Raw genomic sequence first — 26,950 nt, forward strand, 5'->3', positions numbered from 1 at the left:
CAGTATATCATATGGCTTTTACTTAAAACATCACAGGGTTGTAAGCACAGAGTTGACTAATGTCTTTAAAACATTACTCTGGGTTCCATGTGCAGAGTATCTTGTAGAGGAGGCAGGATAAAATCAAGAAAACCAAAAAGAAGGATATATTGCAACAGTCCAGATGAGTGCTAGTTGTGACTTTCAGTTGGGTGAAAGGAGACTGTGAAAAATGGCTAGATATTGGATATATTTTGAAGGAAGAGGTGAGGAGATTTGCTAATTGACTGGATGTTTGCTTTGCAAAGAGGGGCATCAAAGAGGACTGTAGGCTTTTAACCTGAGGAACAGGAAGAATGGAGCCACTGTTTATTGGGATAGGGAGGACTGATGGGGAAGTATCGTAGCAATTTCTACCCTTTTAATTTCTCCCCTTTTATCTTGCATATTGCTGTAAGAGTAATCTGCCTAAACTACAATTATAATTATGTTAGTATTGGGTTTCAGAATCTTCATTGGCTCTTCCTTGGTACTTCACACTTAAATATAATATTTCCCAAGGAATATTTCTCAAGATCTGAGTTAGAAGCTCCTTCCACATAAATCTTAGCTTCCCTTATCTAAGTATTTATCACACTATATCATATCATATGTTTACCTGCCTGTAGCCATCTAGACTTAAGTTCATAAAGGCTGAGTCCATGTCTATCTTATTTCCCAATATGTTCCCAATCTTCGCATGGCACTTGGTATATAATAGTTGCTCAATAAACATTTGCTTAATGAACGGCTTTAAGTTTAGGAGATTTGGAAATACATTGACTTAGAAAGGAAAATGGTGAGTTTAGTCTACAACATGCTAAAGCTGAGGGAATCCAAAGACAAGAGATGCTCTGTACATTTGGATAAAAAGGAGCTGAAACTGGGTTGAGAGGTAAGAGCTAATACTGAAAATAGAGGGCAGGATGATTCAGAGGCTAGAAAAAAAAAAAAAAACAGAGTCAAGAACTGGTATTAGGGTAAAAAAAAAAAAAGGAAAACCAATAAAAAAAAAGAATGAACCAATGTAAACGCAAGAGGAACAAAATGGTTCAGAAATATAGAAGCTAAAGAAGACCATTTAAAAATGAAAAAGGAAAATGTGCCAATAGCTAAAGTGAGGTCAAGGAAGACCAAGATAGCTGGTTGACTATTTTACCTCTGCAGGACCTACTACAGTATCAAACACGTGGAGAATAAATATTTGTTGAATGACGGAATACATGATCAGAATCTCACTTTTTTTTGCGTTGGTGGTATAGTGGTGAGCATAGCTGCCTTCCAGAATCTCACTTTTTAAAAAGTTCAGCCGTAGATTAGATTGAGCCTAAATTTGTTCTGCTCAGGAATCCTGCCTTTAAATACTCACTAGCCACGACTTATTTCACTTCTAAAACTTAATAAAACCTCCAACTGATCCTTATGTTTTGTTCGAGTATATTTTGGAAAAATATTACTTATCTATTCTTGCTTTTTGTATCTCCTTTGTCTTAAATAAGAAGTGCCAATACAAGAGGGTTGCAGGCGTGAGAGAGGGTTGATAAACGAACTGCTCACGCCTCAAATTCTAGTTATCACTGCATCTGAGTTTTTCCTCAAACCAGATACCCACGTTGGCCCTGAAAGCCTAAACTGCATATTAAAGACAGTTCCATGTTAAAAAATAACCTATTTTAGATAGTTTAAGTGGTGAACAAACCAGACCACCTTCACTGAAAAGCACAAACCTGAAACCAGCCTAAAGGAATTGCCATAATAAATCATTTCCATAATAATTCAGAGTATATATGAGTACATTCATAAAACAATGACTGTGGTACAAGTCTGAGGAGTTTAATGACAAAAAGAAGAAACTTAAATGAACACTGGGTTCAAGGGAATCAGTCATCATAGGATGAGATACACTTCTAAATATCTGAAAGTAGAATGACAAGTAGAGGAGAAATAACAGTTGAAACAATAGTAATGTGTGGAAGGAGGCAACAGAGGGCAGAAAGTTTGAATTTAAAGAGATGGGATATTATGGGTGTGAAGGAAGTGTAGTGGATATGCTGGAGTGAAGTGGAGTGCTAATGAAAGCATCAACACAGATGGACTCCACATCTCAGTAGCTCAAGGCAAAGTCTCAGCAATAAACATCAGGGAGGATCATAGAAATCACTAAGGTTACCAGAGGTTGGGAAGAAAAGGGATGAGAAGGGATCAAGGAGTGGGAAATAAATGAATTAACACTGAACTGTATGTACACTCAAAAATGGTAAATATGATAAACTCTGTATATATATTTTACCTCAGTAAACAAAGTATGCCTGAGGGTAAAGACCAGAAAGACAGAGAGAGAGAGAGAGAGAAGATATATGTAGTTGTCTTATGTTAAGGCCATGTTTTATATGATAGCGTAACTATGATCAACTGTGTTATTAAATAGTATGAGACTCTAAAGTGACATACTTCTTAACAAATGTACCATAAACATTCCCTCATGAGGGAAACATGAGGCTTCAAGTTAAATTTTAAAAAAAAAATGGCCAGGCACGGTGGCTCACATCTGTAATCCCAGCACTTTGGGAGGCTGAGGCGGGCGGATCACGAGGTCAGGAGCTCGAGACCATCCTGGCTAACATGGTGAAACCCCGTCCCTACTGAAAAGACAAAAAATTAGCTGGGCTTGGTGGTGTGCGCCTGTAGTCCCAGCTACTTGGAAGGCTGAGGCAGAAGAATGGCGTGAACCCGGGAGGCGGAGCTTGCAGTGAGCTGAGATTGTGCCACTGCACTCCAGCCTGGGCGACAGAGCGAGACTCTGTCTCAAAAAAAAAAAAAAAAAGTTCACCTAATCGAGAGTGAACAAACAATGTGGTAATTCTGCAGCCGTTCAAACTACTTACCTGGTCGTATCCATAAGGCCTCTGCTGGGGTGGCTGTGGTGGTCCAGGCTGTGTTGGTCTATATCCTCCATACTGCTGACCTTGTCCCTGTGGGTAGTTAGGATACTGAGGACCTGGACCACCCTGTGAAGGACCTGCAAATAATTAACACAACAAAAACCCACATAAAAAGTTAAGTCCCTGGAACTCAGGGAAGGATTTGAACTGGAGAGATGTTACAATATTTTTCTATCTAAACTTAAAAAAGATAGTTTGGTACCTTGATTTCCTCAAATGCTTTCTGAAATAAATCTGGATGGTAATAATAAGAGTAAAAATACTGTAATGCTACTTCACTGTAATTATTGTACTATGCCCTAGCCATTACAAAATATATTTCAAAATGGGTAAAAAAGACTCAGGGAGTTGTAAAGCAGGTTAATTCTATGATGATAAGAAAATTAATCAATATATCTGGTAGCATTAACCAGTATGAGCAAGAGGAAAAAGAGAAAGCAAGAGGCAGATTCAAAGAAAAATACTGAAATAACTTCTGAATAAAGTGGAGGAATAAATGATATTTACAACTGTATGACTCTAGATTTATATTTGCAATCACCAAAAGTATATGTCTATACTATGCATTGACAAATTACCAAAATATTTTAAAATAGAAACTAAAAACTTGAAAACCCACAGGTTACATGTGAAAAAACTTGATTCAAAAGTTACACTGAGAATTAATCACCTTTAATACTTTATCCATAAAAATGATTACAAATTCCAGAGATGGCAAGGGACTGATTTGGTTTGCTAAACAATTATGTCTGTTTTATAAACTCTACTACTTTCCATTGTAAGGAATGCTTCAAAAAGCATAAGCTGGGCTGGATATAGTGCCTTACGCCTGTAATCCCAGCACTCTGGGAGGCTGAGGTGGGCAGATCACCTGAGGTCAGGAGTTTGAGACCAGGTTGACCAATATAATAAACCCCATCTCTACTAAAAGTACAAAAATTAACTGGGTGTGGTGGCACATGACTGTAATCCCAGCTCTCAGGAGGCTGACAGGAGAATCGCTTGAACCTGGGAAGCAGAGGTTGCAGTGAGCCAAGATCGCAACATTGCACTCCAGCCTAGGCAACAAGAGTGCAACTCCGTAGGAAAAAAACAAAACAAAACAAAACAAACCATAAGCTGAAAAGCTTTCACACTTAAATGTTTTCTATCATAGCCATTGAAAACCTGCCATAAAAACACTGATTTCAGAGAAAAGTGTCAAAAGAGAACAAGTTTTCAAGCTTAAATAAATTATATCTATCTTTTATTTATTATATATTCAATTATTAAAACTTTATCTCTAGTGGAAATAAAGGTTTTTTTTGACAATACAAGCCTATAGATAAACAAAATAGAAATTTCTCTTAGGATTCCTGATGTCTAACAAAATAGCATTTAACTATAATATACTTTAACAAAAATTAAGCTTTCTTTCACCCTCTCTTACCATTGAAGATATTTGGAAGATATTTCTCTTAAGTCAACGAATTGACCTGATTTAGCTGTATTACATCTGTTTTCATGCAAATGCAATAAAACCAGAATACTGTATTTATTCAAAGTATAAATACTAAGTAGTCACAAAATGAAAAGACCGTTTGGGAAGGGCAAGAAAGTTCCTTTATGAAAGAAAAAACCCATGGAATATTTCTAAAGTCACATCTAGAATTTGGAAATCAGAATTTAACATTTTTAGAAAAATACCTGACTCCCAATATCTGACTGAGTTTCAACATATATGCTGAGGGGGCAAGAGAATTTCAGTCTGACCTTAGTTCTAAGATTTGCTATCACAGGTAGACAGAGATGTCCATAGCAATGGCAGAGCTTAAGTCAATGACTAAAAATAATAAGGTATTACCTATGTGAAAAAGAGACCCTGGTTAGGAAGAGGTGGATTCAGTATTCGTAAGCAGCTACTTTCCTTTAAAAAGAGTTATATGTAAAATGGTGATAGTAGCCTGAGAGTTAAGACTGAAATATTAGGTCCTCATCATTCCCCACTCCCTATCTAATAAGTTAGTCAGATATCCAGGTAGTAGGTATTGTAAGTGAGTATATAATAGGAAAATATTGCTACACTTCCCCCAAATTCTGTATGACACATAGCTGCAATAATTCATCCCGATGGATATGTATATTGCTATTTAACTAGGGAATGTCAAAAACATTTTCATTATGCATTCTGAATAGATCCCATTTTTACTCAAAAAAAAAAAAAATCAGTATATCTTAAAAAAAACTGTATTGGCCATTAGTTTTTAAAAATAAATTTGCTAAGCAGATTATATACATATGGTCAATAATTATCCAATCATCAGTTTTCCAAGCACACACAAGGCTAGGCATGACAAATAGGTCTGATAATTCATTTTTCATGTCTTTTAAATGACTCCACACCTTACCTTTGGTCAATGAACCATCTCCAATTTGTAGTTCTTTTTAAATTGATTACTAGCTTATCTAAGAGCAACATTTTAAACCAACATTTTAATAGTAGATTAGGCTAAAACTGAATTTTCAAGTGATAATTCTTGGAAAAATAAGTATTAAACATCCACTTCCATATTTTAAAACAATCAGCACCACATTGTTTTCGTGATAAAAATAAACTGTACAAAGCTTTACCGTAGCCCTGCTGCTGTCCTGGGTAACCTTGCTGCCCTGGGTACTGCTGCTGCTGGGGTGGATATCCCTGTTGTGGAGGTGGTCCCTGGTATGCATCTTGCTGTTGGCCATACTGTGAATTTCCTACAGGATAATTGGAGAAGAGGAAAAAAAACTGAGAAGTCTGCTTAAGTAACTTTTTTCCCTCTAAGATGCATAGCCAACAACACAAGAACAAAATGAAATGCCATATTGATTTTTAGAAGTTAACAAAACAAAGAAAAAACTCAAACCAAACAGAAGGATTTCGGCCAAACAAACTGCAGTTAAAGCCAATTTTGCAAGGTTGAACTGCAGCATTTTCAGCGTCTCTGCCATACGAGCATTACATTTACTGGAACATCACAGTCATAAGATCATGACTATGCTAAATAAAATAAAAAAGACAAAATTAAAGACAGCTACAAGAGCACACACTAGCTACACGAGATCAGCAAGCTGTTTCCTAAAGGCACTATACTTATATGTAAAATTATACATATGTAAACACACACGAGAAAAAAAAGTTGGATGGATTTATGTTCAAATAGAAAATTTCCACTGAGGAAAAAATTATTTTTAATGTTTTAGTCTTTTTATTAATGTTAGAAATGGCAAGTCATGGTTATACATTTTAAATATTTGTAAGGAAATTATTTTGATTGTTTTGGGCTCCCTGCACCTTTCAAGACAGCCAGCAACTAGTATTCTACAAGAGCTTTGCATGGGTAGAAGTTGTCTTATGCAAGAATTTTCATTCCTGTAGAAGGGGATATATATGTGTATGTGTGTGAAGGTATATAGATACCTCCTTCGTAGTAATGTTGTGAGGAATCCTCATAAGGCCTATCGTAGCCTTGTTCAGGATACGACGGTTGCTGATAACCGTAATCATTATGACCTACATCAATTCGACAAGAGACAGGAAGAAACGTTAATGGCCACTGAGTGAAAACCCTAAAAATATTTAAACTTTCAGATAAAATTGAAAAAAAAGGAAAAGAAATGGAACATAAAAAATAATTTCAATTGCATTAGCCAAAGATTTACCAATGTGATTGTTTTCATATTGAGATAACGTGCAATTTTTTTAAAAGCAAAAAGCAGTAGTTTTAGAAACATTACACTTATTGTCTTAAATCTGATAATCCTCATTGAGGGAAAAAAAAAACTATCTCCCATTTTAAAAAAAGAGAATAAAAGTATCTAGGTCTTTCACATGTAAATAACCTAAATTAAATTAGAATGAACAAAGGAAGTAATTATCATATTTTGTCAAACACCTGTTCTGCTGGTCTCCAATTCCACAGCATATGCTAAAAACAATGCAAAATATAAAAGAGCTCCATAAGTTTCTCCCCTGAAAGAAACTGAAAATATTTCACGTTCTAACATTTACTTGCATAAACTTAAGTATCTCAAAGTATCTTCAGATGCAAAATTATATATCTTAATGCTGCCATTTTGGAAATCTTTAGAAAATATTTCAAGTATCATAAACATACATCTTCATAAAATTAATATTGTGTTGAGAGTATATCTTCAGTTTTAAAGCACAATAAATTTTACCTTCGAGATAATTGGACTCTAGTGAAAAATAATAGTCTCACTCTCTTTTTAAGTTTCACTAAGAAAATGTAGGAAATAACCTTTTAGTTACCTAAAATCTAAACTCAATTTTACAAAAACGCCTAATTAAGGACACAGGAATAAAAATTACAAATAAACGTTATTCAGTGCTCTAGTATTCTAATGTTCCCAAGCCACCTCATAAATAGCTACATGAAGGGTTGGCAAACTATGGCCTACAGTCTTAATATGGCCAGTGGCATGTTTTTGTAAATAAAATTTTATTGGAATACAGTCATGCCCATTCATTTCAGTATTGTCCACAGCTGCTTTCATGCTACAATAAGAGTTCAGTAGTTGAGACCAAGACCATATGGCCCACAAAGACTAAAGTATTTATTATCTGGCCCTTTACAGAAAAAGTTTGCCAATTCCTAATCTATATATTTACTAACATAAATATCCGGACATGAGAGAAAAGAGCCAATGTTGTTTACAAATATTAATTGTCAATATAAATAGAATACTCTATGTAAATGTCAGATATAAAGTAATACACACCTATGCAAAAATGATACCCTTCAAATTAAAATCCACTAATAAAATGAAAGAAAGTAACCTTAACGTTTTGATATTCACAAAATAACAAACCAATATATTTTGAACAGAAAGGTTATACTATAACAAAACAAATTTCACATTTCAAGAGACAGCCAGGATCAAAATAACAATGTCAAGTTTAACTCTTTAAAATGTAATTAAAATTTAAAAACATAGAAACAATCATTTATTTTCGGCCAACTTCTCAATACATATAATTTAACAAAGATTTCACCTCTTTAAAATATGTATAGCTTACAACCTTACTAAAGTTTTTAATTAAAAAAAAAATCTTAATACCATGTTTACATATGAAAAGAAAAACAAAACAAAACAAAAACCAACGTCCTTAAGTACAAATGTACCTTTATGCTTTAGGTATTAATAAAAAATGACAGGCAAGATGTTTTTTCAAATATCCTAAATTATATCTTCTTGCTAGCTTACATGGGCTGCTAGTCAATGTCTGCTAGTACTTTAGCTTTAAGTTTCTTAGTTTCTCTGTTCAGTAATTTATATTTACATCAAAGGATCATATATGTGAACAAGGCTTTTGGCAAATCCTAACAACCCACATCATTTTGTAATGTATTTTTGAATTACTTTTTTCTTCTACATTGTATTACAAAATTTTCAAGCATACAGAAAAATGGATGAAACTACACTGTGAAAACCTACTTGTATGCTTGGATTATTGCTATTCAAATTTTCCTAAAGTACTGTGCATCTTACTAACCAATTTTTCACAAGCCACCTTCTACAAAAAACAAAAAACAAAAAACCCTAACTAAAAACCTTATTTCCAAATGCCTGTCCCATTCTACTCAATCTCTACACGGCTATATTATGGATATAATTTGGTCTCCCAAATTTTTCTCAAAGGCAAGCACTAATGTAAACCTTAGTTTGTTGAGAAGTATGAAACATTAATTAAAATGATGAGATTTGGAAAAATAACTCAAGAACTACATTCTCTATGTATTTGTACAATGAATACAAGTCAACTAAGGGTGAACTTTATGTTATGTGAATTATATCTTAATGAAGCTCTTATTAAAAACAGAGTAAATCAAAAAACACAAGCTTTTGCTGAAATCAAACAACCCTAAATATATTACAAAAGGATCCTCTTTTATATAAGGATTCCAATGACAGACTGTGATTCCTGATGGTACTAATGGAACAGCTACACAAAATACACTTTGAATTAGATTATAAACTAATGCTATCATTGGTACTTTAGAGTACTGAAGTGTTTCTAAATTTAGAAGAAACAAATTGTTAGCTTCTTCATCCTTATTAAAATGTTTTTATATAACTCTCTACATGAATACTAGGCAGAGATAGAAAGTGGGAAAGTTAACATCAGGAGAGATTACCATCAGGGTAATACTGCTGGTTCATGCCTTCTGGAGGACCTTGTCCACCATGACTGTATTGGTCCCCGTAATAGTCTTCCTGGCCTGAGTACTGCTGTGGTGGGCCTGAAAAATGACAACCAGTCAAGAAATAAATAATGTATTCTCTATGTCATCAAAGGCTTTCTTTCTAATTTGATATTATGAAAGATTATTTCTCAACTATAGATTCCTGTCTCCTGATACCTGCATTTCAGATACCTTTAGCTATTCATATACATACGCATACAGATACACACACAGCAGCTCCACATACCACATTTACTAAAATCAATGTTAAGACCATACATGCAATATCAAAAAACACCAACTCAGAAAAACAAACGCTAACTTCTTAAAAATAGGTTCTAACTGGTAGCAAATGTATTTCCTTTGCTGTGAAGTAAAATTGGGTTTATTCCTGATCCTTTATTTAATAATTTTTCAAAAACAAAACAGTATTTTCTGTTGTAAATTAGTGAGCTTTCGATATATAATTTTATGACATAACTTTTTCCAGAAAATAATAGATAAAAGAAAGCTGTGTATCAAGAAGTTCTTATCTACTTTGTGACAGTTTTGTACCTAGTAGAACCCTATCATTTGTTAAAAAAACAAAAAAAAGAAGAAAAAAGAAACACAAAGTCCTGACTTTGTCTAGATTAAAAGGTCATTAAAATGTACAGCCTTTCAATTACATGAGGTAGCAAATTTTCCACATGGAATCTCACCCTGTTGAGGAGGTCTATAGGGAGGAATCTGTCTCTGACCCATCATATGATTGCCTTGGTTAACTTGACCCATCATTCCCATGGGTGGCTGCTGTCCTTGGTAATGCTGTCCGCCTCCCTGTGGCATATTGTATTGCTGAGAAGGAGGCTGCTGATGCATCATTGGACCTGAAACAAGACACAACATTATATACATAATTTTTTGTATATAACTTTAACATCGCAAGAGAAATAAGATAATCTTTTATCATATAGTCCCCAAAATATATAATGAAATGCAGTAAAAACTGATTTCAAATAATAAAAATAAGTCTTTGAATTAAAACTCACATGCCTAAAATAATCTGCAAACAAAAGAAAATAACCAGTCCATGGTGGTTAACTTGAAATCCGGCCGGGCACAGTGGCTCACGCCTGTAATCCCAGCACTTTGGGAGGCCGAGGAGGGCGGATCACGAGGTCAGGAGATCGAGACCATCCTGGCTAACACGGTGAAACCCAGCCTCTACTAAAAATACAAAAAATTAGCCGGGCGCAGTGGCAGGCGCCTGTAGTCCCAGCTACTTGGGAGGCTGAAGCAGGAGAATGGCGTGAACCCGGGAGGCAGAGCTTGCAGTGAGCCAAGATCGCACCACTGCACTCCAGCCTGGGCAACAGAGCGAGACTCCATTTCAAAACAAACAAACAAAAATCCACTAGAAGATGATTCTTAGTCATTTTTTAAAACAAAATGATATAATATATGAACATCTTGAATGTATTTTCCATTACACACTATCTAATATTTATCTATACCATCTTTCTTGAGAAGATATCATCCTCATGCTACACTGGGAAATACACCAAAAGTAAACTTTACAAAATCACACAGCAAATCAGTGGTTAAACAAAGGGAAAGAAACCAAATCTCTAGATTTTTACTTTGTTCTTTTTCAATACTCACTATATAATGGTAGACAGGGAAACTATACAAACACTAGAATTTCATAAGTTTTAATTTAGGACAAAACCTTAAAAAGTCTTCTTTCCCTTTCCCAACTACAAGATTTACAACCTAAAAAGACCTCCTTGAAATCAAAAGGCTATAGTGCTTAATATGTTAAAACACACATACATTACATAAAGACTCTCACACCTCTAAAAACACACAGCAGAGACATGCAACAAGGTGTAGGCTAAGAAATCTGAACTACAGAGTTTCCAAAGTGAGCAATACTGGGGTAGCCAAACTACCACTGCTATAGTATCACACTGGCAACAGTAAAAACATATCACAGGAAACAATCAACAATGGCCATAAAGTCCCACATTGCCATCTAATAATGTTAAGCAGCTCCTGAGAGGTTTACTGGGCCAAGTTATGGTATGGTGAACTCATCATTTTGCCATTATAACCATTACTATCTCAGAAGTACGGATGAGTCCTTTCCCAACTTGCTGCTTATATAGCTACATATTCCTCCTCCCCCTTGAGTGACTTGGAGAAAATTTAAGTACAAAAGGCAAAGTACTAGAGAGCCTGGAAAGGTTTCACAGATGAAACTGCCCAAATGAGCCAAAGTTCACTATTTAATTACTTAAACAATTAAAAACAAAACAAGCCCACCTCTTGAAATACATTACTGACTTACAACAGCAGCAATGATATAAACAGAAAGACTTCACATTTTCAATCAGAAGAACCGTTTCAGAGCTGTTTTTCTCCTATTTGCCTTCCATGCTTCTGTTTCTTTTTTCCTTCTTTTCAATTTTATTATCATAAATGTGAATATAAGCCTCTCAAAAACTCTGGGACCTTTCTTTCAACAAGCAAATACACTCTTAGTAGAGACAAAGTGGCTGGGTGAGAGTACAGGCGAAGAGAACTTAATACTGAATGTACCCTACAACACTGCCAGTTACATGCTTTCACAGTCATTTCCTATAAACTCCTAACAACTACCATAGGTAAGGACCCTAATTCTCAATTTTTTTAGCCAAGGAATCTAAAAATCAAGATTACACAGCTAACAGATATAAACTGAGAATAAGACAAACCTCAAATTTGATTTCAAAGCACATGTTTATTCTATTTTTCACTGCCTCTGTTAAAAAATAAGCTATAACAAATTTGTAAGCCCGGCGCAGTGTCTCACATCTGTAATCCCAGCACCTTGGCAGGCTAAGATGGGTGGATCACCTGAGGTCAGGAGTTCGAGACCAGCCTGGCCAATATGGTGAAACCCCGACTCTACTGAAAGTATAAAAATTAGCTGGGCATGGTGGTGCACACCTGTAATCCCAGCTACTTGGGAGGTTGAGGCAGGAGAATCGCTTGAACCCGAGAGGCAGAGGTTGCAGTGAGCTGAGATCACGTCATTGCACTCCAGCCTGGGCAACAAGAGTGAAACTCTGCCTCAAAAACAAAACAAAACACAACACAAAACAAATTCAGTAGTTCCAAAGCAAATAATCTGCAACAAAAAAGTTCCAAAACACTAACTAGTTTAATAGCAGTTATAACTTTCAAATATATGTTGTACATACTAAACTGTTAAACACTAACATTCATAATTTAATAGGTAACCTGATCGGACATTTATGTAATTCATTTTCAGTAAATGAAGGTTTTGCCATTTCTTCTCCAACACTTTCTAAAGAACTCCTGTCTTAACAGAAGGTAACTATATAACTAAAACCTGTAATATTAGAACCAAAATTAAAAAGTAAGCAAAACCACAGTAGCCAAAAGAAAAAAAAATCCAAAAAGATACATAACAAAACACTAAACCTTGTTCTAAAGGAAAGCAAAGTAATTGTAGCTTAAGCCCTAGATAGAAAAGACCATGCCACTTGTGCTTTATCGTTTGGGACTGGCAGCAATTCCAATCCCAAAGAGCTCAATTACTACCCTTCTTTTACTGTCACTTCTCTCCCTCAGAGGATCCCAACATCCTCTGATCCTGAACATTTCAGGATCAAACCTAAAACCACAGAGAGAATGGAGTCAGCTAACACTACCAAACCACAGTACATTTCATAATTTTCCTTGAAGCCTTATTTATCCATTAAACAAAAAAAATTATGACTTTATGACATCAATTCTGATTGTTTAGGAAGTATATTATTTTCCTTCTTAGGATAATTAAATTATGCTACACTGGCAATGTATATTATCTCTTGAGATACTAATGAAACTAAGAGAAGTAAACTCAAAAGGTTATCCCAAAATGTGTTCTAAAAATTTGTACTGCAGAGTGAAATAGCATTATAAAATGCGTCTTTTATAACTATTTTCTGCAAACAATGGTATCATACATTACTACAGACTTAAAGGTTATTCTTCATCTTTTACATAAACCATTTTGATGTTAAGACACACTACAAAGCATGACAATACATATGCAAAGACCCTACTGATATCTTAATTACCTAGAATATATTTTTGCAAGTGTTTTGCAAGGGCATATAACAAATACTTACCATCAGCACATTATTTCTTCCCATTTTGAGTTTTATATTCTAATAGACATTCTATGAAAACAACACCCTTTATTTTAAACACATGTAAAATCCTCCCAAATTACCATATTTTATATTATTGGAATTCTTTGCTCCAATGAGATGGTTAATACTTAATTTTATCTTAAGTCAGTGGTCAAAAAGAAAAAAAAAATTTTTTTTGAAGAGTAAGTCAAGGATCAAATTTATTGAGTACCTATTAGGTTCAACACCCCAGGCTAGAAGCCATGGTGATATAGAGATGTGATGAGCACTGTTACTGTCTATAGTGACACACAATTAGCTAGACTGAAAAAAATAACTTTTAAATACTTAACTACAAAGAAAACATTGTTTTAATCTGTCAAGAATTCTGAATGATGTAATTTTACAAATATTCTACATATATAGAACGTTGATACATATACACATGTATTTCACATCTTCAGATGCAAACCAATACACTAAAATTTTAGAAAAACTGTACCATTAATCTATGAATTATTTTAAATAATATTGTTTAAAATGACAGCTGACATTTAATGAACACTTATTATGAGCCAGGCACTAAGCTAATAGCTTTACCTGTATTATTTATCTTCCCCAAAGCCCTAGGAAACGGGTAGTATTATTATCAACTTCTTCACAGACAACAACATTTAAGGCTCACAAACATTAAGGATCTTACCCAAAGCTGTACTGCTAAGAAAGGCTCTAAATTAGTTGCATAGCTACTAAAGGGTCCAAAGCACGTGCTCTTAATCACCATGTGTACTTCCTCTCTAAATTGAAATCACACTTTTCCCATGCCACTATCTCCTGTGAAAACAGTACTGTAGAACACATCTCTATCACTGTAATATAAAAATCTTAAAATACAAGAAATTTCTTCACCCCACCTACCTTTTGTAAGCTTAAGACCATGAAACTCCATAGATAATACCCTCCTCAGGCCTATTTTCACATTCACATTTCATCATTTACTGCTCACATTTTACTACTTGTTCCTTAACCATTTAATCTCAAACTAATCCAATTACAGCTCTTATTTGGAGTTATTTCTAATAATTTATTTGCAAGAATCCCTGTATTCCAACAAACTCAATTAGCTAACTTACTATCTGCTTAAATAGCTGCTTAAAAAGAACAGGATTCTTTACTTACCTAAATTATACACCTGTCCACATCAAGAATTTTTAGTAGTTAATAGGATGTTTAGACATAATATCAAGGATAAAAGAACAAGAGCAAGAAAGAAAATGTAGGATGACTATCCCAGCTCAGTAAGGTCACTGCAGCCAAGCACAAATTTAGCTGAGTTTGACAGCACCCAATGAAAAAATGGAACCATGATTCTAGCTAGTAAAGAGAACAGCTCCATTAAGAGATACAAAATCTTTCGTAACATTAAAACTTTAGAAAAAAATTTCATAAAAGTTTTGAAAGGTATAAAAAATAGTATCAATAACAATTTTGTTATTGCCATTTGTTTCTTTAGTGACACAGACCATGTTTACACACAGTTATTCACGCTAACCATTTCTTCAAGCTGGTTATTCTCAACTGTGGGCAATTTTGTCCCTCAGGGGACACTGTTATAGCAAGAAGATACCTGTCCAGCTAATCAGTCAACAAACAGGATAAAGCAATGAAGACAACAAGATACAGTTCTTCAATTCATAGAACTCAGAGTCCAAAGAAAAATAATTAAACACATTTTTTTAAAAATTATGTAATTATAAGTAGTACTGCTTAAAGGATTTTAAGTATATAGACTACTATACTTAAGTGAATTTGCCTAATAATTTAAAATATAGTGAAGAGGTGTTTTTTATTTTATGTTGTATGCTTTTCATATTTTAAAAATTTTTTTTTTTTTTTTGAGATGGAGTCTTGCTCTGTCTGGAGTGCAGTGGTACGATCTCGGCTCACTGCAACCTCCACCTCCCAGGTTAAGCAATTCTCCTGCCTCAGCCTCCCGAGAAGCTGAGACTACAGGCACACACTACCACGTCCAGCTAATTTTTGTATTTTTAGTAGAGACGGGGTTTCACTATGTTGGCCAGGTTGGTCTCAAACTCCCGACCTCAGGTGATCCGCCCACCTCAGCGTCCCAAAATGCTGGGATTAGAAGCATGAGCCACCACACCTGGTGAAGATTTTTCAAATTTAACATTAGTTATTTTGATAATCAGAAAAATTTACTGCTTACTAAAATCAGAAAAAAAATCAGAAAAATTTAGTAAATTTACTTAATTGGGATTTCCTGTAGCTCCTTTCATCCTGGATGGGGGTTTTAGGTCATGCAGGCGGTAAAGGATCGAGATTGGAGACTGAGATCAACCACATGGACAAGCGATTTGTCAAATCTACATAATACAGCCCCAATAAAAATTCTGAACACTGAGGCTAAGGTAAACTCCCCTGGTCAGCAATATACCCTGTGTGTATTATCACACATCTGTGAGAAGAGCACAACATATACTGACTGTTCAAGGAGAGGACAACACAAACTTTGCATTTGTTTTCCACATTTGATCTATCAGCAAGTCCACCCTACCTTCAAAATACACGGTAAATATCCCAAAACTGACTACTTCTGATTACCTCCACAGCTATCATACTATTTAAAGCCACCATCATCTCTTACTTAAATACAACAAGAGCCTTTTAACAGGTCTCCCTATTTCACCCTTGCCCAATTACAGCCCATTTTCCATACAGCTGCCAAAGGCATTTTTTCAAAACCATATATTCAGATCATGCTATTCCAGAGCTCAGAACTTTCCAGCAGTGTATCTCCTTCCACAGAATAAACTCTAAAATCCTTATAGACTAAAAGACTTTCAAGGCCTAGCCTTCAACTATCTCTTGGACCTTATTTCTTACGACTTTCCACCTTCACTCACTCAGCTCCAGTTCGACAGGTCTCCTTGCTATACCTCAAACACACCAAGTATGCTCCAGCGCATACTTGCTGTTCCATCTGCCTGCGCCACACTCTCTTTCGAGGTATCTGCTCACCACCCTAAAATGGCATACATCCTTATTTTTCTTTTTCCCTTTACTTTGCACATTTCTCTTCATAACACGTAACATTATCTGACATATTTGTATCTGAATCCTTAAGATAAACGGAGAGCTTTTAACCTTATAACATTTATATTGTTAGGAACTTACTAGCATTTCCCAAAGTGTCTATAAAACTTCATAGTCTTCACTTTACAGAGTAGTTATCAGACCATATCAATGACCATGCAAGCTGAAATCATGCAAAATGATCTTAATAATCAGTAGGAAAAAAATCATAATTATTCCATGGCCTTTAAAAATTCAGTCAAAACACTGAAAACTCTATTCCTGTCAGTTAAAAATACATAGGAAAATGAGAAAAAATTTTATTCACTGTAATTTTAAACATTAGAAACATTGAGAATTGGCCAGGTGCAGTGGCTCACACCTGTAATCCTGTACTTCGGGAGGCCAAGGTGGGTGGATCACTTGAGCAGGAGTTCAAGACCAGCCTGGCCAACATAGTGAAACCCCATCTCTACTAAAAATACAAAAATGTGCTGGACGTGGTAGCGTGTGCCTGTAATCTCAGCTACTCGGGAAGCTGAGGCAGGAGAACTGAAACACTTGAACCTGGGAAGTGCAGGTTGCAATGAGCCAAGATTGCACCACTGCACTCCAGCCTGGGTGACAGAGGAAGACTCCATCTCAAAAAAAAAGAAAGAAACACTGAGAATTAAAGTGTTTCACTTCTTTGTAAAAATCCTATCAAGAATAATTTGAAAAGTAGTTCCCTTCTCCTAATGGTATATATGACAATTTAGAGTAAGTCTCTCTTCCACAGCTTAGCAAATTGTCATACTCCTTTCTAAGTTTGGACTGGCATCCAACATTTTATCCTTCACACTTTCAAAGTTGTGAAATAGGCCGGGCGCGGTGGCTCAAGCCTGTAATCCCAGCACTTTGGGAGGCCGAGACGGGCGGATCATGAGGTCAGGAGATCAAGACCATCCTGGCTAACCCGGTGAAACTCCGTCTCTACTAAAAAATACAAAAAACTAGCCGGGCGAGGTGGCGGGCGCCTGTAGTCCCAGCTACTCGGGAGGCTGAGGCAGGAGAATGGCATGAACCCGGGAGGCGGAGCTTGCAGTGAGCTGAGATCTGGCCACTGCACTCCAGCCTGGGCAACACAGCGAGACTCCGTCTCAAAAAAAAAAAAAAAAAAAAAAGTTGTGAAATATTTCCAAGAATTTCTTTAATGTGAAATATTTTGCCAGTCTTGCTTCCTCTGGGACATCTTCATCCTTTTCATCACAACTACTTCTCTCATTTGTATCAATGAGTTCTCCTTCATTAAGCACCTGCAGTGCATACCCAGATTCTTTCAAATGGCAGTTACGTCAACATTCCCACAGTCAGCAATTTCTTCAATAACTCCATTTACATTGAATTTGGATTTCATTTCCAGCATTATCATTTTTCATTTCTTTGTTGCACTTTTATCTATGTTGGCCAAGTCCCTCTTTCAATTATCCAGGTTTGTAAAATCTCATATAGGTTTACTGCTGGGAGCCAAGGAAGCAACACAACAAGCTTTGCTGTATGTGCATAAACTAACTGACAGATGCACAGTGACCAATCACTGACAAAATCTAAAAGTAACACCCATCACTTATCATGACAGGCATCTGTTATTTATGTAAGTGATTTGCAGACTGAAGAGACAGCAGCTAAGAATTCGTACTTTATATAATTACTCTTAATGTACCATAGTAACTGAAATTCAAATGGTGGTGTTGGGGGAAAAGGTGTTATTTAACTTAACTGTGGTAACTGATATTCAATGTGTATCAGAATCGCATACAGCAAGGCCTGCCTGTTTTTCCATAGGATGTCTGCTTCCTCATGCACAGAATGACAGTAATAGTACCTTACCTACTACCTCAAGGATGTGAGAATTATAGAAGACATGCAAAGCATTTTGATAGTTTCGTTTCTGTTAGTGTATGGCACTAACAGGTACTCATTGAATATTAGCTGTTACTTTTGATAAGCAATATGCCAAAAAAGAAAAGAACAAAAGCTCCATAGTAATATACTCATGTTAACTGAAATCAAATCAGTTTCTTTACTAAAAATCTTCTCAGGCCTTTTAATAGTCTAATAACCATGCTGAACCTTCCAAAGTATTTTACTAGTAATTAGTAAATCTATTAATACCATAACTTAGCAAATGCTGGGTCAAAGTTCTGATATAACTGGGAAAGAATTACATTTTTTCATGAATATTACCATTTCAGAATCCTATCACTAAAACTATTTTAAAAAGTTAAATTCCAGCCAGAAGTGGTGGTTCATGCCTATAATCCCAGCACTTTGGGAGGCAGAGGCAGGTGGATCACAAGGTCAGGAGATTGAGACCATCCTGGCTAACATGGTGAAACTCTGTCTCTACTTAAAAAATACAAAAAACTAGCCGGGCGTGGTGGTGGGCGCCTGCAGTCCCAGTTACTCGGGAGGCTGAGGCAGGAGAATGGCATAAACCCGGGAGGCGGAGCTTGCAGTGAGCTGAGATCTGGCCACTGCACCCCAGCCTGGGTGACAGAGCGAGACTCCGTCTCAAAAAAAAAAAAAAAAAAATTATATTTCATCATAAGGAATTATCAACAGATTAACATTAACTTCTTTTATTTGGGTACATTTTAGTGCTGTTTATTTTATAATCAAAATCTAGAAAATTTTATTCCAAATACATTAAATCCTATCTTACAGTCTTTTTTTTTTTTTTTTTGAGACGGAGTCTTGCTCTGTTGCCCAGGCTGGAGTGCAGTGGCCAGATCTCAGCTCACTGCAAGCTCCGCCTCCTGGGTTCACGCCATTCTCCTGCCTCAGCCTCCTGAGTAGCTGGGACTACAGGCGCCCGCCATCTCGCCCGGCTAGTTTTTTGTATTTTTTTAGTAGAGACGGGGTTTCACCGTGTTAGGCAGGATGGTCTCGATCTCCTGACGCTGTGATCCACCCGTCTCGGCCTCCCAAAGTGCTGGGATTACAGGCTTGAGCCACCGCGCCCGGCCTTACAGTCTTAACTTCACTACATTTTGTAACTGAAATCGTGTTAAGCTGGAAATATGCCAAATATTTTAACAAACAATTACCAGAGCAGAGCGCCACTTACTGGCTTTTAGTTACTATTCACAGAATACTTAAAAGAGAAACATGGTACAATTTCATTCTGAGATTGGTAATAAACTTTAATGGACTTATACCACTCTTAAGACGAGTATAGCAGCACCTCCACTGAACATTCTAATGGCAAATTATTTCAGAATTACCTTTTAATGCTGAAACACACCATCAGAAAATATCCATGTAAATCAAGGGAAATTCATATAAATTAATACATCCTTAATAAGTAAAATGAACTACAGAGCAGGTGTTTATTTTCTCAACTTTCTAGCTCTAAACCAAATGTTTGGTTCGTCATTGCTTGGCTTCAAAAAATAATTCTCAACAATAAAGAACCTCAAACAAACTGTCCAAAAGACATAAAAATAAATAAGCTTAAACAGCTAAATTGAGCAAAGAGATTTAAACTAGCTTCAAACTCAACATTTCCTTTTTATAGGCATGACTGTCACACACTTTAAACTTATATTTTTATGAACCAGCTAAGAACCTGACAATAATCATTTTACTTTCAAAGGTTAATAGAGCACTCTAGTCAAGAAGGACATAAAGCTTAGTTACCTTGGTTTGGCTGTATATTCATATTTGGTCTGGGACCATAGTTTCCCATTGGCTGCCCTTGACTCATTGTCATCTGATTCTGTACTGGCATGCTCTGTGACGATGGCACAGAATGGTTGTAACCTCCCATGGATCCATGGCTACTTGAAGGCATATTCATGGAACTGTTTGTCATATTGAGTTGATTGGGTCCAGGTCCCTGCATAGGCATATGGTTAGGCCCTTTGAAGAAAAATGATCAGAAGCAAAATACGAAAGTTAAACAGATGGTCCATACAAAAGTACCTGGAAAGAATATATTTTTTGCATTATTATAGTAATACCAAACAATAATTAATCGATAGCAAAGTAAATGGTTTATAGGAAAGACAGCAAATACTGAGACGTAGTTATTTCCATTTTACAGATTAAGAAATTGATGCTTTTGAAAAGTCAGGAGCACTCTGAAAAAGAAGGGAGGACTAGCTTCTTTATAAAAGAGCAAAACATATCATAAGGTTGGAGTAATTAACTGTGAACATAAATGAATAGACTAACAGATCAATTGACTAGAACACAATCTAACAATAGACCCAAATACATAGCTGAGTAAATAATCACAGTAATATTAAGTATTAGTGAGCAATAGAAAACTAATTCAGTAAATGGTATTGTGACAACTGGGGAGCCATCTGGAAAAAACAAGTTGGACCACTATCTCCTTTCTTCCACTAACTAATTCTAGATGAACAGAAAACTTAAAACATTTAAAAAGAAGAAACCATAAAAGAATTTCAAAAAGGAGAATTTTAAAAATAATAATGGAAGGACCTTCTTAAGTATGCCAGAAAACTCAGAGCCATAAAACATTGATAAATTAGACTATATAAAATTTAAAAATTTGCATGACACAAAAAACTCAAAAATAATAAAAAGGTAAATCAGAAAATATTACTTATAGATATATCACAGACCAAATTAATTACTTAACATATGAAGTAAGTAAAAGATCACCACCAATAAAAGTATGGGCAAAGGACATAATGAGGGAACGACTCGTTCACACAAAAACTACAAAAAGGTTCACCAACATTAAAGGATTGATTGCCTCACTTAAAATAAGAAGCCAAATTGAAACTATGAGATCGAACTTTCACCTTTCAGATTCTCAAAACTCAAAAGTTTGATCTAACTATATTATGAATAAAGCAGCACTTTCATCCACTGTTGAAGGAATATAAATCTTACTTATATTTCATGGGGAATCAAGCTTGTGGAATCAAGGGTGGGATCAAGCTTAAGGAAATTTGTGATGACAAACAACAATTCAAATAAAGTAGTTGTCTCTCAATATCTGTGGGAGATTGGTTCCAGAACCACCCACAGATTTCAAAATCCATAAATGCTCATGTCCCTGACATAAAATGATGCAGTATTTCCACATAGGCTATGGACATCCTCTCATATACTTTAAATCATCTCTACATTACATGTACTACATAATACAATGTAAACGCTATGTACATAGTTGCTATACTGTATTGTTTAGGGAACAGTGACTAGGAAAAAAGTATGTACATGTTCAGTACAGTCGCAATTTGCTTTTCCAAGTATTTTCAATCCACTGTTGGTTAAATCCATGAATGTGAAATTCATAAATGCAGAACTGATGGATATTACTATTTTTACACAAAGCAATTTGGCACTGTCAAATTTTAAAATACGTATACCTTTAACCCAGCAATTTCAGTTCCAGAAATTTATGCTACAGATACACAAATTTTTGTGAGCATGTGTATGGACACACACACAAAATACATATATATGTGCATATATATTTTTACAGGCAAATTCATGGCAGTATAATTCATAATAATAAAAGACTAGAAGCCTATATTTCCATCCCAAATGTTCGAATAAATTAAACTTGTAAAACAGAACATGATACAGAGACCGAAAGAATAAGGCATCTATTTACATATGTAATAAAATAATGGTCTCCAAGATATATCTTTGAGAAAGAAAAGATACATAATACGGCCGGGCGCAGTGGCTCAAGCCTGTAATCCCAGCACTTTGGGAGGCCGAGACGGGCGGATCACGAGGTCAGAAGATCGAGACCATCCTGGCTAATACGGTGAAACCCCGTCTCTACTAAAAAATGCAAAAAACTAGCCGGGCGAGGTGGCGGGCGCCTGTAGTCCCAGCTACTCAGGAGGCTGAGGCAGGAGAATGGCGTGAACCCGGGAGGCGGAGCTTGCAGTGAGCTGAGATCCGGCCACTGCACTCCAGCCTGGGCGACAGAGCGAGACTCCGTCTCAAAAGAAAAAAAAAAAAAAAAGATACATAATACTATTTAATGAGTGCTATCATTTGTACTTTTTAAAAAAAAGAATAAGAAAAAAAGGAAATATACATGCATTATTGATAAGAGAAAATATCTCTTATGTTTGTTTTTTTTTGTTTTTCTTTTTTGAGATGGAGTCTCGCTCTTGTTGCCCAGGCTGGATAGCAATGGCGTGATCTTGGTTTACTGCAACCTCCACCTCCCGGGTTCAAGCGATTCTCCTGCCTCAGTCTCCCAAGTAGCTGGGATTACAAGTGTGCGCCACCACACCAGCTAATTTTATATTTTTAGTAGAGACGGGATTTAACCATGTTGGTCAGGCTGGTCTTGAACTCCTGACCTCAAGCGATCCACCCGCCTCAGTCTCCCAAAGCGCTGGGATTACAGGCATGAGCCACCCCACCATGCCCGGCGAGAGAAGATCTCTTAAGGACAACTAGAAACCAATGACTCTCTAGAACTATCTGGAGAGGTGGCAACTAGGCATCCTTTGATACCCTTTGATTTTGGTCCCATAGGCATGTGTTACCCAGTTTTTTAAAAATCAATTAATTTTTTTAGGCTGGGCTCAGTGGCTCATGACTGCAATCCCAGCACTTTGAGAGGCCGAAGTGGGTGGATTACCTGAGGTCAGGAATTTGAGACCAGCCTGGCCAACATGGTGAAACTCTGTCTCTGTTAAAAATACAAAAGTTAGTCAGGTGTGGTGTTGTGCGCCTGTAATCCCAGTTACTCGGGAGGCTGAGGCTTGAACCCAGGAGGCAGAGGTTGCAGTGAGCCGAGATTGCACCACTGCACCCCAACCTAGGTGAAAAGAGCAAAACTCTGTCTCAAAAAGAAAAAAAAAATTAATTTTTTTAAAAAGGGAACCTGAGACTGAGTAGCAATCTGACCAAGATCAATGAGCACATAAGTAGATCTAAAACGGAGTCTACATAATGAAATATACATTAAAAACAAAACTGAAATAGGAAACGAGCCAAGATGCAAATTTGTGCGCATAAAAAGTTGGCTAAATGCTATAAGGAACAAATAAAGAAAATGTAAGTTACTGGCCTTCCAATTTCTCCTGCGCTTAACTGTAACTCCATAACTATCGTTAGCGGAAATTATTGTTAGCAGAAATTCTGTTTTGTTTTTTTTTGATGGAGTCTCACTCTGTCGCCAGGCTAGGGTGCGGTGGCATGATTTCGGCTCACTGCAACCTCTGCCTCCTGGGTTCAAGTGATTCTCCTGCCTCAGCCTCCTGAGTAGCTGGGATTACAGACGCCCAACACCACGCCCAGCTAATTTTTTGTATTTTCAGTAGAGATGGGGTTTCATCACATTGGCCAGGATGGTCTCGATCTCTTGACCTTGCGATCCGCCTGCCTCAGCCTCCCAAAGTGCTGCGATTACAGGCGTAAGCCACCGTGCCTGGCCTGGAGAAATTCTTAACTATTGTTTTGGAAGCTCTACAGTATTCTGAACAACCTAGGTCATAAGTGGTTGATAATAACTAGCTTATAAAAGAATATAACTACTTCAGAAGGCCTTACACAAAACCAAAATGTCATGTTAACCATAATTGTACTGCTGCTCAAATACTTCTTTGGCCTTAGGCTTCAATATTACATAGAGAATTTAAGTCAAAATCCTAATTCAAGGTACCATCATAAAAAGTCACAAAACTCCTAACTAGCTAACCTGCACTATCCCTACCTTCCCAGTTCTAAAAACTGTGTGTGCTGGTGAACTAAATGTTGACTTGGCAAGAAGTTTTCTCTTGACTACAATATGACTACAAACTAAAAAGTAGTGATGTCTTTATTCCTACCTCCATACTGGATGTGTGTCATCAATGTTGCAAGCCTTAGCAGGAAATAGGAGACCGCCACTGAAACACCACTGCCCTCCTATATGATCAGTCACACCTCAACCTTCTATAAGCCAGGCTACCTTGCCTCTTTTGCTCTGTGCTCTCTTTTGTTTCTTTACTGCACCCATCATCCTTGGCCACCAATGCTATCAATCAACACAATCGGCTACAGAAAATAGTATCCTAAAGATGCTAATTACTAATTTTAATAATTGGTCTGTTATTTTATTTCCGTTACTGCTAGTTGTATAATGCCTTCTTTTTATCAATGAAAATAACTTTTGTCTTAGAAAGTAAAAATATTCTGATACCTAATATAGATAATATTCTACCAAAAATTATGGCTATGGATTGATGCTACTGTTACAAAAACGAAATAGCGTAAAGATACTTTTCTGATTAAAATTTCAAACCAGCAAAAGGTAACTAAATCAGCATCCAATGTCTTAAAGCCTATCAACCTAGTAACCCTAAACTTAAAATTGACAAATAGAAAAGAGAATGGCTCAGTGTATAAATAATGTAAGAAAGTTTACATTATTTTTCAGCCTTTAATTTTTGCTTTAAAATCCATTCCCATATTTATGTTATGCTATAAACATATATATTAAAAAATATAGATTCAGCTTCAATAGTATCAATGAGGAAATACTAAATACACCAGCACTTCAGAGACTGTTTTGTTTGTTTCTCCGTGTGTTTTTCCCAGTGATACTGTTTCTGAGATCAATCAATATTTAAGTAAATAAAAACTCAGGGAAATGTTATATTATCTTTTTTTAACAGACTTTAATTCTTAAGCCATGGTGCAATGCCCTTTTTTTCCAAAAAGCTTCTAAAGCCAACTGTATTGCAGTTTCAGACAGACTAAATTTAGCCAGTTCTGTTCATCAGAGGAATGCTGTGTGTCAGCTACATCAAAGCCCAAGGGCAGCCTGATAAACACTGAATACAGGTCACGTAGCTCTGTAGCTAACAAACTCTAAGAGAGCTTGTACTCGGGGGCATTCAAAGCAGTTTTGTCATCAACAATCTAGTATCCCTTGAGCCCCCATGTCGTTTCAGTTGCTAAGCAACTCTGGTGTTAATGTCTTAGAGGAGAAAAACTTACCAGGCATCTGGCCGTTCATCTGGTTCTGCATGTGTGGTGCAGGAGGACCCCCACCTACCATTCCATCTGAAGGCATGTTGTGAGAGCGTGGAGCGGGGGGAGGGCCGCTCTGATTCATCCCTCCAGGACCCATAGGCATACTCTGTGTGGGTGGCTGAAAGAAGACAGTTTAGTAAAACAAGAGAAACAGACTCATATATTAAAGATGCATAGGATAAAAGAGTTGCTTATGTTACTAAATTGCATAAGAACAAAAACACAAATGCATTTCAAATTCTTCTAATGCATTTTCATGATGAACATAGTTAATAACGCCCAAAACTTTAAAGCATATTTACTTTAAAAAAATCTCAATAGTGAAGATTAAAATGTTAACATTCTATACAAAAAATTCTCATATATTAAGCATTTCTAATGTGTCTATTGTTATTATCTAAATTACGTGAAAAAAATTAAGTGTCCTTTCATTATTGATGTATTGGACATATTTATTATTAATGATGGATTTTACCTAAAAATATACAGTAACAAAAAATGATGAAAGGACTCTAAGTCCCAAAATGTGCCATACTTTACACTATTTCGGGGTGGAGGATAGTGGCAGCAGAGGAATGTTTTAAAACATGAAGACAACAGTTCAACATTTTTGTGCCGACTCGTGCTATAGATTGGAAACATTACTGATGGCCTCCAAGGGTACAGAGACAGCTGCCTCAAAAGGATGCCCTTGGCCAATTTCCTAATGCAATTTTGAAGAAAACCACTAACTAACCTTCAGAGTTCACAAAAGGGCAAAAGGAAAAACATAGATATTAGGTGGTCTGCCACAACTGGGTCCCTTCTTAGGGATATTTTGGTGGAAAAAGCAAATGGTTAGTTTCTTTCCAAACCCCCATTTTTAATACTGTAGGAGGAGAGGGACGCATTATTCTTTAGGAATCTATTTCTGGCTTCTTTCTGTACTTCGATATTCTAAATGTAATGTCCATTCCTGTAATATCAGTTGTTCTCTTCTTCCTACATTTAAAAATGGGCAGTTACTGTACACCTTTCCATTTTATGAACACAATTCTCTTTGGCACACTTAATAGACATACATTGTTCTTTGGCCAGCACATTAAATACTCAAACCTCCAAACAGTTAATAATCACTAACATTTACAGAAATAAACAAGTCTACTCTAATAGCACACATTTTAAAATCAGAATTTTAATTTCTTCACGACTAAATCCAGATGAATGCTCATTATTTTCTCTTAAATTCTCATATTATTTCTCCAACTTGTATTCTTTAAACACTTGATAACCTTGTTCAGTTTTCACCAAAACAAGAAAAAAATACCAAACACCAATTTCAGACACATTATCTTACTTTTAATCATACTTATTTATCATCCTTCAAACCTGGCTACCTTAACCCTCTTCTGTCTGAAAACAGAAATCCTTCTTCCCATATTCTTGTCCAATTTTTCTTTTAAAAATTCATGTTCTTACTCTTAATAGTGAGGTCATTTTCTTGTAATTCAACTAA

At 36.1% G+C, this 26,950-nt stretch overlaps 1 protein-coding gene across 6 annotated transcripts in view; it reads right to left on the reverse strand.

Moving 5' to 3' along the window:
* Nucleotides 1–26,950, reverse strand: part of SS18 (SS18, nBAF chromatin remodeling complex subunit) — a 73,970-nt gene that overhangs the window by 12,955 nt on the left and 34,065 nt on the right. For 3 of the 6 annotated variants that reach the window (XM_025365077.1, XM_025365074.1, XM_025365073.1), the window contains 7 exons: nt 25,420–25,573; nt 20,125–20,346; nt 9,886–10,053; nt 9,137–9,241; nt 6,397–6,489; nt 5,571–5,693; nt 2,904–3,037 (listed from right to left, as the gene is read on the reverse strand). In XM_025365077.1, the coding sequence (XP_025220862.1) occupies nt 2,904–3,037; nt 5,571–5,693; nt 6,397–6,489; nt 9,137–9,241; nt 9,886–10,053; nt 20,125–20,346; nt 25,420–25,573 (999 nt within the window). The remainder of the gene's footprint in view (nt 1–2,903; nt 3,038–5,570; nt 5,694–6,396; nt 6,490–9,136; nt 9,242–9,885; nt 10,054–20,124; nt 20,347–25,419; nt 25,574–26,950) is intronic. The other 3 variants (XM_025365078.1, XM_025365075.1, XM_025365076.1) reach the window with 1 other exon arrangement.

This window comes from Theropithecus gelada, chromosome 18, assembly GCF_003255815.1.
Source record: "Theropithecus gelada isolate Dixy chromosome 18, Tgel_1.0, whole genome shotgun sequence".
Taxonomy (NCBI): Eukaryota; Metazoa; Chordata; class Mammalia; order Primates; family Cercopithecidae; genus Theropithecus; species Theropithecus gelada.